This window comes from Tympanuchus pallidicinctus, unplaced genomic scaffold, assembly GCF_026119805.1.
Source record: "Tympanuchus pallidicinctus isolate F22 unplaced genomic scaffold, pur_lepc_1.0 scaffold14, whole genome shotgun sequence".
NCBI lineage: Eukaryota > Metazoa > Chordata > Aves > Galliformes > Phasianidae > Tympanuchus > Tympanuchus pallidicinctus.
In genome coordinates, this window is record NW_026294659.1 from 970,501 (window position 1) to 988,924 (window position 18,424).

The 18,424-nt window shown below is 40.6% G+C and overlaps 1 protein-coding gene across 3 annotated transcripts in view; it reads left to right on the top strand.

Moving 5' to 3' along the window:
• REPS2 (RALBP1 associated Eps domain containing 2) overlaps window positions 1–17,093 on the top strand; it is a 98,267-nt gene extending 81,174 nt beyond the window's left edge. For all 3 annotated transcript variants that reach the window (XM_052674041.1, XM_052674043.1, XM_052674042.1), the window contains exons 15-18: window positions 6,382–6,465; window positions 9,027–9,172; window positions 11,209–11,314; window positions 12,238–17,093. In XM_052674041.1, the coding sequence (XP_052530001.1) occupies window positions 6,382–6,465; window positions 9,027–9,172; window positions 11,209–11,314; window positions 12,238–12,306 (405 nt within the window). In that variant the 3' untranslated portion in view covers window positions 12,307–17,093. The remainder of the gene's footprint in view (window positions 1–6,381; window positions 6,466–9,026; window positions 9,173–11,208; window positions 11,315–12,237) is intronic.
• The last annotated feature ends 1,331 nt before the right edge of the window (window positions 17,094–18,424 follow it).

The following is an 18,424-nucleotide window of genomic DNA, read 5'->3' on the forward strand; positions in this document are numbered from 1 at the left end:
AACACAGAAAAAAAGTGAATGTTTAGAAAGGAGAAAAATACCTCTTAAATGAAGTTACTTAGAGATGATAGAAGATTGCAATGGGCACATACTGAGCGTCAAGCATATTTAGTATCCTACTTTTTCATACAGATAAGCTGTTCTCAATGCTTCTTTTTTTTTTTTTTTTTTTTTTTTTTTTTGCAAAGCTAAGCAGTAATACTGTATAGGTAATGATTACAGACTATTCCAGTGAATGCACAGAGGTAATTTCGTTTCTGCAAGTGGTGCTATTGACTACAGTGGTGCTATTTCCATTAAAGTTAGCCTGAATGTAAGTTTGGGCTGGACTCAATTGTGGAAAAGATCAAATATATATATATTTTACCTCTTGCAAAAAGCTCTCAGTTAACAGAACAGTGAAAACTCCATGAGGACCCTCTGTTGTGGGAGACCAGTTATGAACTGGACCTGTCTTGAGAAACAGGTGTGAAGTCAATATATTATCCAGCATTGCTAAACAAACAAACAAAACAACAACAACAAAAAATACAACTGGAAATGTAAGCAAAGAACTAATTGTAAAGTAACACATTCTTGTACAGCTAAGAAAATTTTTAATCTGAGGCTTTCAAAGCCCTCAGCACTTAACTGAGTGTTGCATGATCTTTTAGAAAGGTACTGTTAAGTATTGTCCTGTGGAGCAGTGAGAAGGTTATGACTGTCTGGTCCAAGATCAGACCATGAGACAGAGAGCATTCACAGTTCCTAACGCTCTTCCTAATGATGAGGAATTGTCTGTCCTAATGCTCAGTATTGGCCATAGGTTGGTCTCAGGCTGTGATCATTTTACAGAGACTTCATTGGCCAATTTTATCTTGTGTCAGGAAGAGTGAGGAGGATAGTGCTCTTCTTAGCAAGAATGGGAGAATATATGAGTAGGGGAAAAGGTGACACCACCTCTTAATAACTGGATGTTGACCTAGGCAAAGGGAAACTCTTCAGGAGACTTGGAAGAACCATAGAATGATTAAGGTTGGAAAAGATCACTAAGAAATCTAGTCCAGATATGTCCAACCCATGGCCCAGCACAGCTCACACTGCAGCCACCACTGCCTCACATAATCATGGTGGTGGATGTGCCCCACTGAGCGGCCAGACCCAGCCCCACAGATGAAACCAGGGCACGGGGCACAGTGCAGTGCTAACTCAAGTGGTGGCAAATAATTGTATGCATTTGGATTCATTGGCTAAGCAAGGTGCTCTAAACAGTGAAAAATATGCAGCCATGCTTTCCATTCTGATACAAGAATTCAAGATCAGGTTTTAAGATTGCCAAAAAATTATCATTTTGGGGGGTAAATCTGTGACTTTGTTTTCAATCAGCATTAAATGCATGACCTGCAAATTTTCAGATGGTATCTTTAGAGTCAGGTATTCAATTCAAAAACCCGATCATATCTCTCTTCTGGACTTTTGTAATCCCTATCTTAGCAGAGAGAAATGCCACTTACTTCATAGTCACCTCCACTGTATCATTGCATTTTGGCACTACATACATTTGTGAACAACTATTTTCAAGGGTGAAGCACACGAAAAATAAAATGTCATCAAAAATCTCTGAGGGAACCCATTGAGAGGTCACTGAGAATGCCAGCCACTGCCATTGAACCAGGCTGATGTATTTGTTTCATAGAAACAAGGCCACATATCCCATTAGTTTTATGAATTTGTTGCTCTCCTTTTTTTATGATGTAGTAAAAAATATTAGAAATTAAAATGTTTTGATGCTTATACACATTAACGATAGTATATATTTTATGAGGGCAGCTCCAAGAGTAATGCCTCCTACTGTATTCTGTTGGCCCATGACATGAGAGGTGGATGTTGGTGTATGGCAGTAGAGGTTGGATGTTCTCACCAGTATTTCAGTACATGTTGTTGCCATGTGACAGATGGCAGCAGGGGGGCAGTCTGACACGATGGTGTCTGACATAGAAATGTGAATAAAGCAAAGGAATGGAAGTCCTCCATACAGAAAAAGATGGCACCTGCTGAAATTCACTGATGCTTGCTGAACATTTCTGGAGATCAACCAGTGGATGTGGGCACAGTGAGGTTGTAGGCGGCACATTTCAGCAGAGGTGGCGCTGACAGTGGGCCATATTCGCTGGTGCAGATTGTTACGAGCACCGATTGTTCATTGGTGGTGACAATGCTCATGGTGATGACTGCTGAAGAACAGTGTTCTGTAGCTGAGAATTTGCTCTATCAATTAGTGTTATTATGCTCTTTGTATCTGTTGTAATTTCCATGGAAACAAATGGGATGCATTACTTTTGGAGTGACCTACATATATGCAGCCCAAGATGATTCCACTTCATTCAGTGTGGCTCAGGCAAGCCAAAGTATTGGACACCCATAATCTAGTCCAACCATCAGCCCTTCACTGAAAGAAGAAATTGATGCTCTTTTCTGTGGTCACTTAGAACTTCTTTCCAAAATCAAGATATTTTCAGTCCTGATCTGCAAAATGTCTTTTGTACTGCTAGTAGAACACGCAAGCAGGATTTTCTTTACCCAGCTACTATAACCCTGCATGTGGAACCAGCCGTATCAGTACTTGCTGTTTCAGAAGCTTGCTCGATTCTGTGGACATGAATGAGACACTTTCATCTGAGCAATTTCACACTATTGTAACTGAATTTTCTTTTGGAAGACTATATTGCATAAGCAGTATAATCTCTCCAGATAGTCAAGACTTTATATTGTTGAGTTTTACAAAGTAAAGTATGATATAACTAAAAGATTTCCAAGATATAGGAAAAGTTTCTTATTGCTATGATGGAGGGAGGCAGTTTATTGTTGTGCATCTTGTAAACGTATTTGTAAAGCCTGTCAAGCCTTGCCTGGGGGACTTGGTAGGGTTAGTTGAATCAGCAAACCTTCTTTGCATTGATGCAAGTTGCAGTTGCACAAAAGGCTTTTGCCAGGGTTAAGTGGTGTCAGGCCCTGGATGCAATCCACTGCAGTAGCATGCAGATTCCAAGTAGCAGCTTGGACACTTGTGTCAGAAGGCCATGACTTTGAGAAGACTTGTTCATAGGTGGGAACTCAGAGCTCTGCTGGCAAGTGATTGATGCATAGACCCAGCTTCTGCATGACCAGCAAATGGCGGACTCTGAAGGGCTGAGGCTTATGGTATCAGCACCTGCTGCCTGCCCAATTTGTGGGGCAGGAGCAGTCTGCAGGTTCCGGATAATGCAGACAGCTATTAATTGTGCTCTCCTCTGAGCCAAACGCTGAGAAATGGCCTGTCCCGCGTGCCACTAGATGGCACTTTAGGGACACGGCAGTCCCTCGGTTTCGTTCATTATGCATGGTTGTGTTGCATCGCCAGAACTAGCTCCGTTTTTGTTTTTTTTTTTTCCTGATCAAATGTGGGGGTTTTATTATGGTTGGTTTTTTTTTTGTGTGTGTGTGTTTTGGTTTTGTTTTTTTGTTTTTTTTTTTTTGTTTTTTTTTTTTTTTTTACTATCCACCTGCTTCAACGAGTCCCTGCCCCAGTGCCTGCTGAGCTTTGCAGGCTGATCTGTGTGCAGCCCCTCTCACTGGCCTTGTAGCCTGGCCTCAGCCTGCAGGTACCACAGCCACACAGCTGCCACAACTGTGGGGCTGACAGCCACAGGACAGCACTAGCTGCTCAAATATATGCATATAGATATATATACATATGATGTATTATTAGGAAATATTTGATCAAACTGTTGGAAATTTGAAAATCTCATGGTTTTGGTGTTAGCCCTGCTATTTGTATTTCCTTCCACCGGGACACGAAGTTTACCTTTTTTTTCTTTTTTCTTTTTTTTTCTTTCTTCTTTTTTTTTTCTTTCCCCTTTTCGATTTTCTTCACTTTAAAATAATGTTCTCCTGCAAGGAAGGCTGTTTCTAAAAATCAGTTTTTCTGCAATTATTAGGGTTTGGGTTTTTAGTTTTATTCTAGTCTCAGTTTTCCTTCTTATTTGTAATTGACATTGTAGAGTTCAAGTCTACTTGGTTATTTCTACATTGCTTCAACACACCACATTTTATCTACACATAAACAAGAAAGAGTTGGTTTCTTTTATCCTCCATTCTGTAGAATAAATTGCTGAATGCTTGCTTGTGGTGCCAAGTTTGATGGAGATTCCAACAAGAGCATGAGCACCAGAAGCAGCCTGCCTGGCCAGATTGCTGGGGGTTCTGGTGCCCCTATCAAAGAAAGGTGTTTCAGAGCTGCCTTTCACACATCCACCATTGCACTGTGTTATGCAGCAAAGCTATACCATGAGGACTTTAGAGAGCATGCATACTACGTGACTCTCTGAAATACTAGATTTACTCTTGATGATGTCCCTAAATGAGCGATTTGTCAAAGTGATGTGATTTGATGCCAACTTTATTGCATGGCTCTGCTGGGGATTTGAGCTTTGCTATCACCAAATCATTTGTGAAAGCCCCGTAGATCTGCCAGACTGCAGCTAGCAGTGCTTTGAGCTTTGATTTCTTTCAAATGTATAAAAAGTGGTTGTAGAAGTCAGGGAGGTTATGGGCTATTCAGATTGCTGATAAAGAGATGTTATGTTGCATTAAATGCAATTTTAAAGGTCTTTGATTTTTGTAGACAGAAAAAAAGATTGCTTTTTCAATTTCACTCCTATTTGCACCAGAAATCAACAGATATAAGTGGAGCTCTTGGATCCATGAGAAAGGTTTCCAGAATTGAAATGTTGCTAACCAGTAGCTCTTTGGAATCCAGATGCTTACGGTACTAATATTCAAATAGTAGTGGAAAGTTACAGTAAGTTTATTTTTATTTTGCCATAGATAACACTACAGATGTGGCACACCTAGAGGAGGGGGGGGGAGCAATCTTGTCAGCCAAGACAAATCTCCCTCTTCTCCAGGGGAATTTCACATGCATTTTAAAAAAAGATCACAAATCTCTCTCCTCTGTGTACATGTTCAACATGTACGGTTGAAGAGCGGCAGTAACCTGACAGAACTGCTTTTCCCCTGCAGCTTTCTGCTGAGCTCTTACTGTTTTTGTTACAACAGAAAGGGAAGTGGAATGAAAAGAGAAAAGTCCTTCATTTTTAAATACACCAAATTCTGCACATTCTGTCATTTTTTTAACCTATGGTTTAACGCTGTGAAACTTCTGACCACTCCAGAACTTGATGGGTCTAAGCAGAAATCTGGCAACAGCAAATTAGGTTCTTCAGCGTGTGACAGGTTATTATTTTTTTGGCTAAAATTCCAGCCCCTTTAAAGTTTGAGGTTCGCCTTGAACTCCTTTTTTTCTAAACACAAGCTTTCACCTGGGTGGAAATGAGTCTTTCTGGAGGAGAGAGCACGATGGCAGGCTGCCTGTCCTGCCTGGGGGCTGCTGTCAGCTTGGCTCCGACTTGACAGGAGCTGGGAAAGAAGAGAAGAGGCAGCCTGCGAGTGCCAAGCGCCCTCAGCCTCCCCACTGCTGCCTGCCTTCCCGTCTTCAAAAGCCAACTGAGGCTTTCTAGACAGAAAACAGGCGTGCCCTGTTTATACCATGTTTGCTGTAGCATGCCCAGGGACAGGCAGCTCCAAATCCCGGTGCCCTCGCGTAGCAGATGTGCCGTGCCACATCCTGCTGGAGTAAATCGAACGGTGCTGGAAGATCTGAGGGCAGGCACCACCAAGGGTTAACCCTCCTTCTGATGTTCGCCTGTGTCAGACGCGCTGCTGGCAGGGAGTTGTGGTTTGCTGAAGTGTAGACCTGTGCTTTGAGGGTTCAGCTTGGTTTCTGTTTGAAACATGAGAAAGGAGGAAGGAAGAAGATTATTTGCCTTTTTCTTTTATGGCTGGTGTTTTCAGTAGCTTTACTGGAATTTTTGGTATAATTCATACTTTCTCACTCCAGCCTTACCATTTAAAGACACAGGCTTATGCCAGTGAACTTTCATCAGTTTCAGGAGATGGTAAGGTGATGGGGTGCAGCCACGATCCTTCTAGCATTTATCCATCCTCATCTTGGTTTTTAATTTGAGTACCTAGGTCTTAGGAAGAGCCCTGGAAGGAATTCTGGGAATGAGGTCATTTATATTTTAAAGATGGATATAGTTCCTAACTTTTCTCAGAAAAAAGAAAAGCCCAAAACAATTTTTCTCTTATTTCCTAGCACAGTGAAACACAAGAAAATGGTTTCATTAGAAGTCAACAAAATACATATGTCATCCATTCAGCTGTCACCCTAGGACTCTATTTCCCCTCCCATTGAATTGTTAAAGTAACTTTTCTTTTGTGTGTGATGTTTCCTTACATTGACATTGTATGTGACTGCTAGTTGTTTTGTGGGTGTAGTAAATGACTGATTTGTTGTTACAGACAGAGCAAGTATCTGAGGTTGAATTACATCCTCAGATGAATAGACCCCCATCCCAGACAGAAGAAAACAGCTCAGCAAAAAAGGTGAGACCTGCATGTTGTACCGTTGTTGAGTGATTTGCCTTCGTCAACAAACGTAGTTGTTTTAAGATTTAAAGCAATTAAACTGAGGGTGAGGGTTACGTTTTCACATGTTTACCTTCTCCGGAGGTCAAGGCGCTAGAGAGAACTGGGATAGTGTGTGACATCAGCTCCGATAAATCATTAAGAAGGCTCTTATACATACACATCAATGCACGTGCTTGAAGAAAGGCAGCTTGCCATTTGTTTCAAATCAATAGGGGGCTTGTGAAGCCTTAGGGAAGACAAAAAAGGATTTGATTCTACTTGACCCCTGTCTCACTGTAATTCTTCCAAATCGTGATGCACTTCTTGCTTCCAGTTATTAAGGATTCAGTTTTGATGTAAACGTACTTCTTTGCTGCAAGTCAGAATTTGCTACTATGTGTACATACAGTGGGGAAGATTTGCTCAAAATATTTGCTTACAGTGTGCGATTTCTAATATGCTTTTGTATGAACATGATTTGTGTGAAGTAATCGCTGAAGTTGTAGTAGCATTCTTCACAGATTCTGGCTTATGAATGGAATGGCCCCATCAGTGTCCATGAGCATTTCCCTGCTCCTGGTCATGTTCCCCGTGCCTCCTTCCATCAGTATCAGACAAAACAGATTTTTGATAGGGGGCAAAGGCAGATCCTCCCTTCTCCATCCCCTTCAGCATCCAAACAGCATCTACAAAACCTTTGCTCATCCCAGTCAAGAACTGCTGTCAGGTGATATGTCTTTTGCCAGGGAGCATCATCACACTTCCTCCCTAATGGGAGGTGCAGAAAAATGCTCTAGTGTCCATTCCTGTACATGATGAAGCTTTCCAGGCAGTGTCCTAGCTCTAACTGTACTCAACACATCCAATTTCTATCCTAGCCCCGTTTGTTTCTTGCTACTTTGCAGCCCTGTTGGGACAATGAAATTCTGGTGGTTCTTCATGCTTATCCTCTTCCCACTGGGCTCCAAAAAATACAGAGCAGCACCTGGCTGTGGGGTGCAGAAAACATGTTGTTGGCACACTGCTGACTCACCTTGTAGGGCTGGTGCAACAACAGCCAAAGAGCCCTTTTGCATTTAGGTATTGGGTATTTCTTCCAGTACTGTGCTTGAAATGGAACATAGATTAATCCTGTGGATTTCGTAGTATGTTGGAGTTTTAAGGTAGACTGCAGTTGCGTGCTTGGAATCCCAGCAGTTCATAGCTGTTGAAGGCATGCACAAGTTCCTTTCCTGCCGTACATCATAAGCTGCATGCAAGCATAGGATTTCAGAGCACAATGTTATCTGAGATCTGTGCAATGCTGATATGCCTATGTCTGGATTAAAAGGTCTCATCATATTCTGAATTGTTTTTAAAGCAATGGCAGAACTGTTTCTTTTTAAATATCTAGACCCCTTCTCTTCTTATAATTCTTCTAATGATTTTAATTACTAATGAGTTTATGTTGGGGTTTCTTTTTGATGTTGTGCCAGTCATAGTAGTCTGTTCTGCTGAGTCAGGCTGTTTACTATAGTTCTTTTTCTTAGAATTGCATTGTCACTGCATGTTTCTTTGTTTAGTTTTATTCCTATATTATTAACAAATGACCAAACCATAGTAAGGAAGATAGCCTGGCCCAGTAGCACAGACTGTGCAAGTGATAGTAAAACTTGATCTCTGCTGTTGATTGTGACACCAAATGAGTAACTTTTGTCAAATCACTTCATTTTTGTTGAGTGTTAGCTTTCTCATTTTTGAAATAGAGCAGTAAAAGTTATATTGCTTGTAGAAGCGATTTAGTAATTAAATGCTCTGAAAGACACATATTTATATTTCAGCATAAAAGCAGCTATAAAGCCACTAAACCCACTTCTCATTGCAAAAAAGAAAGGAAAAAAAAAGAAGGATGACTTAACTTAAAGGTGTGAAAACAGTTCTTACCTTTTACAGGCATAAAAATCTAAAGCTTTTTGTTTTACCTGCAGAGTGGATTTTCTCTACGATTTAATTTATCTAGAGATGTAACTGTACTTCTACACTTCTAACATGTTGATTTTGCATGCATGTGTCTTCCTAAGCTTTTTTCAATGTTATTTCATGTAAGAGAGTAGGGGAGAAGCAGGGAGAGAATGTGTGCCATGGGGTTAAGGACTGAGGTAGGAAACAGGATGGAGATGATTGATGATTGGTTTCTATTGACTGAGCACAATTAGAAATAAATCTTACTGTGGTTATGATGATTTGGGGCCAACTTAGGGCTAGTGTATACGTTCACACCCCTTCTATCCCTTTCCCAAATACAATCCAGTTCTGAAGAGCCTGTCATCCAGATGAAGATGAAACACCAGTGTTGTCATTTCACTCGTTAAAGGGTCATAGGAGTTATTGTTCCTTTGAACTAAGTCAAAAACCCAAGAGGCTATTACTGAATTTAGATTAAGCCCTGTTCCACTTTAAATTACGAAAGCTTAGGCCAGATGTCAGCAATTTCTGTCCCGACCTGGTGACAGGATACATACAACCTGACTTAATTTTGCTGTGCTTCTTCCTTGCAGGAGGTTGTTCTTGCTCAACCGCCCTCCAAACCGGCCCGCAGGAAGCTCCGGACAGAGGTGCAGGGGCTGGAGACCCCTGAACTTTCTCCTACCGTACATGTGACCTCTTCTCAGCCAGCAGCAAAGCCTCACCTTCCAGTCCAAAAGTAAACAAGCTGTACCATGCATGCCTAACTGCGTCATCAGATCTGACGTGGCAGGGTTTGCTTTTTGGGTGATTTTGTGCTTAACGTTTCTGGCTTTCAGAATTCTTCACAAGATACAGGTTTCTGAAATTGTCATCTGGCCACTCCAGTGCAGACTAAGGCTGTAATGACTCTAAGTTGGTAATCCTCTGCAAAAAGTCCTGATTTGTCCTACTTCTGTGCCTGGGAGGCACATCTGAAGAGCAAGCCTTGCCTTACTGTTCAATCAGCATCTCTAACTCAACTCCTTTTAGCTTTGTGAGTGTGTGTTTTCACTTTGCACAAATCTTATGGAATTTTGAGCTTTGCTTGGGCAGATAGAACTAATTCAGTGCCCAAGCATCTACGTTGTTAAATGCTTGATGTGTATCCTTGTGATGTTTCTTCCTCACAAGGAGGGTTAGAAATGAGCTGTAGACCATTTGTGATAATATAGTGCCAAGCCCAGCATGTGTTGTTTTCTCTCATAAAAACAGGTTGAAGCTATTAGCAACAAAACTAAGGGATTTAAATAAGTATGTATTTAATAGCAGTATAAAAGGGGAAGAAGAAATGGTAACTGAAGGCATTTGAAGCCCTTTTGCTTCTATGCATCTCCCTCAATAGGAATTGTCTAGCCTGCCTCCACCTAAGCCTTACAAAGACATCTGATTCTGCGTGAAGCTAAATGGAGCTGCCCCAATCAGTTGAGCAGTTCTTGGCAAGCTGTTTGTCAACATACCACATCTATGTTTCAGAGATGGAGATTAGAAGAAATGATAAGACTCATAGGATGCGCTGCTTTGTCCTTTGGGAGTGCAAATTCCATAGTGGTTTAAAAACAGAGAATAGCATTTGTTAATGTCTCAACTTAACCCTGTCTTGTCAATCACTTTCCTTAAAAATTCAAATAATAATGGGGCTATATCTTCCTGGGTTGGTTTTTTTTTGTTTCTGTGTGTGTGCTACTGTTTGTTTCCTGATGGTTTTACTTTATGGCTTGTGGAGAGCAGTTTGAAGCAAAATAGTGAAGCAATGGTTCACTGGAAGATAATAGCATAAAGACCAGAATGTGCTGCAAAAGAGCCTGTTGTAAAGATCAGTGCCATCAGCTGTGTTAAGAGAGTGAGCTAATGAGGACAGCATACCATTATGGACCTTATTTAAATAGGATATCTGTTTTACATAAAATTTGTCATTAAATAACTTTTGCTGCCTTATGTAAAACCTTAAAGTAACCTATCTGGAACGGGATTTGGATATTCACCTACTATTTTCTATATTTTTTTTTTCCTTTTGCCTCTCATTACCTCCATCTCTTAGAGTGGGTCGATCTTTATATATTGAGCTGTCTCTGTTTATACCTAACTGCCTGACAGCAAATCAGTCCAAATCAGTCACCATGGGTCGTAAAGTCATAATGATAATAGATGAGGAATCTTTCATTCACACAGCCAAAGAGATAAGGCAAGTCTGTAAGTCATCTACCTGTATCTGCTTGTGACATCAGGTGGTTTTGGTAGAAATAACTACTTTGAGGGAGGAGGGGGGAGAAAGATAAATTTTCTAAGTGAAGAAGCTCTAGAATCAGTAGTTCTTCAAAATAATCTGTCAGTATTTTCATGCTGATGTCCTTTTTTTTTCTGAATAGAATGGTTTTTGTGTTTTCTTTTAACCACTCCTGAATCATTAAACTGTGCAAGCGTCTGAAAACGGCTAAAATGCAGACACTGCAGGAAGTACAGCTATGCAAGGGCTTTTCTTAAGCTGAATCAAATTTTAAGATAATTGAGACAGCCTAAAATGTTTCTGTCACTTGAATTAAGGAGTGTGACCGCTTTATTTCAACCCCCATCTCACTTGGGGGTTACATTTTTCTTCATTTAAATATGTAGTTTGTACTTATCTTTGAAGCATATTCCAGTGTGTATAGTGTGTAGACGCACAGAATGGATGGCTGGTCTTCTGGCATTGTTGGGGCTGTTAATTGAAATGTTCTCTATTTATCTGTCTGGCAGACAGACTTCCAAGCAGAAAAGGGCTATTCAGACTGCTATACGAAAAAACAAAGAAGCCAATGCTGTGCTCGCCAGGTTAAACAGTGAGCTCCAGCAGCAGCTGAAGGTAAGGAATGCATTGAAAATCAGTGACAAAGCTCCCTACAATTGGTTGTGTGGCAGGGTCAGCAGAGAATCTACTTCATCCTTTCAGATGAAACCTACTGCATTACTTCCTCACTTTCTGGAGGAGAATAACTGTATTGTATGTGTGCCTAAATTAGACATTCTAGGAAAAGTTACCACCTATCTGCATGCGGCTTCATTGGCAGCTGGAATAAGTCTAAAAGACTTGTCTTTCTGAGAAGTCCAGGTAATGTGATGGTAGCACCCACCACAGGTATAACTATCTTGTCATCTGATCAGTTATGCTCCATCACTGTTTCCTGGAGTCACACATTTGGTGTACATGGACTGGCTAAACAGTGCTCTTTATGGAATCATGTAGTACTGGTTGTTCATGACACCTGTTGGCTTGTCTTTTAACGTGTTCTTAAGGGGCTACTTTCTTATAAATATCAGTTCTGTTTTTTATCGTTACCTCAATCCAAAGATATTACCAAATTCAGCTTTATATCTGCTATGGCTTTTTTTTTACTTGTATATTATGAACACATTTGCCTGGGAAAGGCAAGGGACCCCCAGTTTACATTTGTTCTCTAGTCAAGATGAAAGTCTGATTCCTTGTTCAATATTAACATAACTTCTTAACTCACTTGCTTGAGTTTATCTATAGTCCTTCTTTTCTTCCATTTGCTACCTTCAGTGAGCTTTAATTCACATAATGGGCCTATGCCGTTACCTATTTATTGCCTATATTATCTGTGGTTGAGTGGTAGTGGTGTGGTTTTGGACAGCAAGGAGAATTACTGGAACAGTGGAGCCCCGGGCCTCTTCTCAGCACCAGCAGTTTGCCAGGCTGCTCTTCATGGGTGTGGGGTTATGTGCAAGTGCTGAAAAAGTGACAGCATGTCTCTCTTCATCCTCTAGGAGGTCCATAAGGAACGAATTGCCTTGGAAACGCAGCTGGAGCAGCTACGCCCTGTAACTGTCTTGTGACCTCCAGCACACTGCACAGCAGCAGAGCGTGTGCACCAACGGCCTTGCAGCCACCAAGGTGACATGGTGGGTCCCCGGCTTGCCCTCCACACCCTGCTGCACCTGCTTGCCTCTGTAGATGGGGAAGGTACAGAAAGCAAAATACCAAACTGTCAGATGGCTCTGGGCAGGTGCTTTGCCCTCTTGTCTCCCTCTTCCTAACCTAACGTGTAAATGCAGTTTGCCACTGAAATGAATGAGAGTATTTTATTTATGCCAAGAGCCCCTGATTTATACATATTCTTGCAACGCCTCCTATCCTGAATGTTAAGAGGTACATAATTCCAGAATTGGTGTTTAAATGTAAAACCCGTCCTCTGAGATGGGTTCCTGGATGTTACCAGCTCCTGTAGGATGGTAGAGGACGTGTGGATTGAAAGCACAGCAGGAATCCAACTCATTAGATGAAAAGAGTCTCTATCCACAATCATGTGTCAGATAATTATTTTCTTAGTGCTGTTTATTATTCAATCACAGATGTATTTTAATGTTAGAGAACTTGTATTTTATAAGTTACAATTCATAAGAGAACAGTAAAAATATTAAATTTTTATTATTTTGGAAATTACAAAAAAAAAAAATCTGTTTTTTGAGCTATAACTCTTTCCTATCACCCATATTTGATCACTTGCTTGCAACTGACGGTGTCTCTGCATAAAAAAATTTCTTCAAGCCAACAGTGTATTTCTAACAAGAGGTTAAAAATGCATTCTGGGCATTTTTGTAAAAGCTGTCCTAAGTATATTTGTATTGGTCTGCTTTGTTGTTTTAACAGCTGCTAGTTTGTTTTAAGGACATGTGTAGGAACTGTATTTCCAAAAGAAGAGAGAGATCAAAACTGCTGCACATGAGATTGCAAAGTGAATGATGGAACCAATTGCTTTGTATAGCAGGCTTTCATTCAGGTTCTGTTGCACCTCATTGAAGATACCACTGATAGGATGAAGCTGCTAATGCCCATCTGGTTTTCAAATGAAGAAACAAAGATTATTATTATTGTTGTTGTTGTTTTTACCTGGTCTGCTTCAAGGCCAATTGAACTCCATGGAAAATTTTCATGGATGCAGTGGTCATTGGCTTTAATCTCAGTTCTCATGATGGAAGCTTCTAATTAATGTTGCTTTATCTCTTAAGGGGCCAATATTCTTATACTGAGTGATTTCAGAGATATTATCAACTTTGCTCCTTTCATGGATATGATGTGTGCTGTGCTGCTAGGGTATGTCACCTACTTGTTAGTCATCTTAAACACAATGCTGCTTATGTTTCATATCCAGTTGTTCATTGACTTAATATAAGTATACACTTTGCAAAAACTGTGCACCAGATCGGGGGTTTTTTTTGGACCTTTTTTGGTCTTATACATTCTCCCATTAGCTATATGATGGCTTTGGGGTAGGGAGGAAGGAGGAGCAAATTTGAAATAAGTAGGTGGCCTCCCTTTGGGGTGTGTCATAGCATGGCTGCAGTGAGATATCAGGGGGCATCAGAGCAGCCAAGAGTTTTGTTTAGAGATAAATAAGAATGGCTTCAACAGGAAAGTGTAAAGTGATGAGGAAACACATTATTTTTGCTGCAGTGGTTGCAGATGTGGGATATGGATCCAGAAGTCTAAAGGTGACTTTAGTCTAAACACTTATTGCAGAATTGTTAACAAAAATCTGTTTCTATAACACATTGCTTTTGATTCAACTAAACATCACTGTGTGAATGAGCAACAGCCTTTTCTCTGGATTTGGAACGTTTTTAGTGGGACTATTGCTTAGATGGAGTCAGATGGTCATTTCTGATCAGTGACAAACTGTGAGAGCTGCAGACTCCTGGGAAGCTGCAAAAGAGCTATTGTCCTTGTGCTATCAGTGGTGCTGTTTGAAAACTAACATTGTTTATTTGTAACATTGAATCTTTCCTGAAATTTTATTTAGGTTAAGTGCTCTTCTGTGTTTGCATTTTAGTTCTTGTGTTGCGTTTGGTTAATAAACCCCTGCTATTAAATTGGAAATAACTGTATGGCACCTTTTGTTTTTTCTTTTATATGTGATTTTTGAGAAAAGCTTTTCAATGATTCTGAAGAAAAAATATGCATGTTGCATTTTTAAGATGGTGAGTGACTATTTCATGTTTAATAGAAACTTCCTCTGCTGTCATCCTCCATTTACTTCACTTGAGTTATTCATTGAATAGGTAGTGTTTCAAAGAATCATAGAATCATAGAATAGCCTGGGTTGAAAAGGACCACAATGATCATCTAGTTTCAATCCCCCCTGCTATGTGCAGAGTTGCCAACCACCAGACCAGGCTGCCCAGAGCCACATCCAGCCTGGCCTTGAATGCCTCCAGGGATGGGGCATCCACAGCCTCCTTGGGCAACCTGTTCCAGTGCGTCACCACCCTCTGTGTGAAAAGCTTTCTCCTAATATCTAAAAGTAGAAAAGTCTGTTTTCTGTCTTTTTCCACCTGAAGTACCTGATTACCAACAAAGAAGTTGATACTTAGTTGTTAGTCTACCATGGGACTTAGTAAATTTATAACGTCACTGTCACTGAGGTTAGATTTTGAGAGGTGCAATCAGATGCCATGCTTAGCTTTAAGGCCTATAATATGAGTTTGTTCATATTCTGTATGGTGTGGTATTTGCTGTGATGATGATACAGTAGTTGACATGGAGACCAAAACAGGATATTCAAGGAGAAATGTTGGTGTGTTATGCATATGTTGCCTGAAAACATTCTTCTGTTTCTTAGTCCTTAAATATTTGTGATATCCCATACAAAATAATAAAGCTTCCCTACTTTTGGGAGGCTGTTAACATTTTGAGAGAGACAGGAGAAGGCATAATAAAGCTGTGTTTCTGACAGTTGTTTCATGCAGCTATGCCCATGGCTACTATTAACAGACCCTGACTGGTCAAAATTCACATCTAAATCCAGTACTGCAAATTTCCCGATCACAGGAAAGTGATCAGCTTTAAGCCCCTGGTGTTCCTGGACTAGAACAGAAGTTGGGACCTGCTTGTGCTTAACTGTGGAGCAAGAGCAGCTTCCCATGCACCAAATCTTGCTTTCCTTAATCCACTTTTTCTGTAAGCATTAGTACAAAGTAGAGTATCTCCAGCAAGGTAGGATAACCAAGAAGAGAAGCTAGAACATAGCTTCCTAACATCTGGGAGCATGCACTGACCATGCAAGGTGCCCCTTTTCATGTCTTTGCTTTCTTGTTAGCTATTCCAGTTTGGACAATTAAATAGTTTTGTCCACAAGGCAAGACTGGGCAAGGTCCTAACGAGGCTATTGCACATCCCAGATAAAGATCTTCCTCAGAGTGAGATTGCATGTGTAAGTGTTCACTGACATATCATAGAATCGTAGGTTGGAAGACCTTTAAGATCATCCGGTCCAACAGTCCACCAGTATTTCCCACTAAGCCATGTTCCTCAGTACAACACCTAAACGTTGTATCTAAAATGATTGTGCACTTCTTTATGGATCTGTTTGTGTTTGTTACACCTGATAATTTTCTGTGTTTGTTTCAGTATGTGGTAATTCAGTTTTGAAAGAGAAAGAATGCCGAGCTAAGTACAGTGAATGGTTACCTTCATAGATCAAGCCATCTTTATTTGAGCCTTTAAATATAAACAGTGACTTGATAATTATGCAAGGTAAACAGTTTCCATTTCAAAAGCATTCGTTTGAACAAACTGTCTGAGAAAAAAAAATTAAGTCCTTGCTGATCAATGTCCTTCTCCTATTTATTAAATTAATACTAGATAGAATGCAAAGGAAACTGTATCACCTCTTTCCCGAGTGTTCTCCATTCTCTCTTTCATAGAGTTTTGCTGATGTAGCAAAAATGTTAAAGAATTAGTAGATCAAGTCCTGTTGTTGGTAAGTTGGCAAATATTCTTCTCAACTCACAAGATTGTCTCTGAACTTCTCCTGTGTGTACAGCAGTACTGTTACTGCTAGGAACTCTGTAGCCATGCTGGAGAGAGGAACTTGCCCAGCTTTCATTGATGTGTGAAGAGCTCAGTGCTGTCAGGGCTGACCAGTGCAGGGCAATGATGACTCAGGCTGAAAATAACTCCACTGGAATGGCTGGGGTTGGAAGACTTCACAGGAGCATTCGGGGTGGACATGATAAGGAAATTGCCTTTCACTGGTATGTAAGCTGCCTTCCTCCCTCTGGGGCTCCAGGATAAGAGAAAGACAAGCTGGAAGATTCAAGCCAGGGGTTGAGGGGGTCTCTTTTTTCCAGCACCGTCAGTCCTTTGTCCTTGACAAGAAAATACATGGAGTTATGAAAGTCAGATGGGAAAGAGGCCCTAGTTAAGTCACATATTTTATTGACTGAAGAGTAAAACTATTTTTTTAGGAAAAAGATCTCCAAATGATGTAGTATCTTTGAGAAGAAATTATGTACTTTAAGGCTTTTTCCAGTTATCTTCTTGATAATGTGCTATGAACATATGCATTATGTTTTACTCTGTTACTGATTTTTTAATGCAAAAATGGTATTGCAAGCATTATCGTTATTAATCTAAAAAAATACCCTGAAGCTATTATATATTTGAATTTAAACTTATGAAGTAGATAGCCAGATTTAAGCAATTTGTTTTCACAGCTGCAGAATGTCCATGTGGTAAGCTACGAAATGTATAGCACTCTATACTATGCCCATCTAATTTTGGAAAATGTATGTGATATGGAACTGGGTGCTACATTAAAATAAAAGTGTCCAATAACTTCAAATTTCCTTGCTTTTGTGGTTTATTTAGAATGTTGACTGTGCAGATCTGACAGGAGGGTAGTAACTGTGACTCAGTATGGAAAAAATAGAGGCTTGAGATGGCTGACCTTCAACTATGAAAGATGAAATCACTTAGGCTGGGACTGTGTGGACGTGAGGGAGAGAGAAAGAGAGATTTATTTAAAGTGAAATCATATTTCCTTAGGTTTCTGCTAAGTCAAACCTTCATCTTTCCTTTGTCAGGCCTCACGCTGTCAGAGTTCAGGCTTACCTCCATGACAAGCCTGAAGAGGTATATCTTTCTCTCACCCTGGCAGCACAAACACAGGAAAAGCCCTTCCATGTGCGTCCCACACTCTTGGCCTGAAGGAGGGCAGGGAAAGGGACCAAGCTGTTCCCTGCACCCCAGCGATTGGTATTCTCTCTCCCCTAGGCTGACAGGTAGATCCCAAGGGCAGCCCATCGGCTGTGAGAGTTGAAACTAGAGAGAAGTAAAATGTCTGAAGGGCTGGCCTTTATAGGCAGCTAGCTGGAGGGGATGGTGCACTTCTACTTCAACTAGTGTGATTTTCAAGAATTATGTCCCAGCTATCCAAAGAGCAGGTCTTTAAATAGGAAATAATTAGTGATAAATTAATTCTTACAGCTTTAAGCCACGACAAGGGATGTTTTATTGGCCTGGAAATATGTCTCTAGTGCACGTGAGGCACAAGGCCAAGGTGTTAAAAACTTGTAAATATCCTGTAGGGAGCTGTTCAGCATTGGCAGCAGAATGGATTTAGATGACTTTTCCATTCTTAATTTTTACAGTTGTATGGCACTCCAGGGTGCCTTCATGCAATTCCGGGTTGCCTTTCCATGTTTGGATTCCCGTTATATTTCTTAAGAAATAAATGATGCATCTTCCTGCTCTAGAAAAGTAGTTCTTGGTGGAAAAGAGAAAGAAAAGATATGGAAGCTTCAAAAGCCCTTTCTTTATACTTGAGCAGGAGGCCTTGGGTACGTGAGATCAAATCACAGCACACTAGTGAATCCCCAGTATTCCTGCAGCATGTCTGGAAACAGTGGCATTAGCTGTGTCCCAGCTGCACCAATGCAGTAGTCTGCTAAGTGTCTCATCCGAATTCCCAGTTAGATCCCAAGTTGGTTTACATTTATTGATTGCTAATTTAAATAGTGAGAACCAGGAAAAAGGTCATTCTGAGGACATTTTGAAGATGCTTTGTGCATCAGAAACGTGATGGGCTTGACGTCAAGGATACATATTGCTTTCATGGGAGGGAGAGAGAAAGGGGGTGATTCTTTCCTTAGCTAGGCTGTTTCCGCACATCAC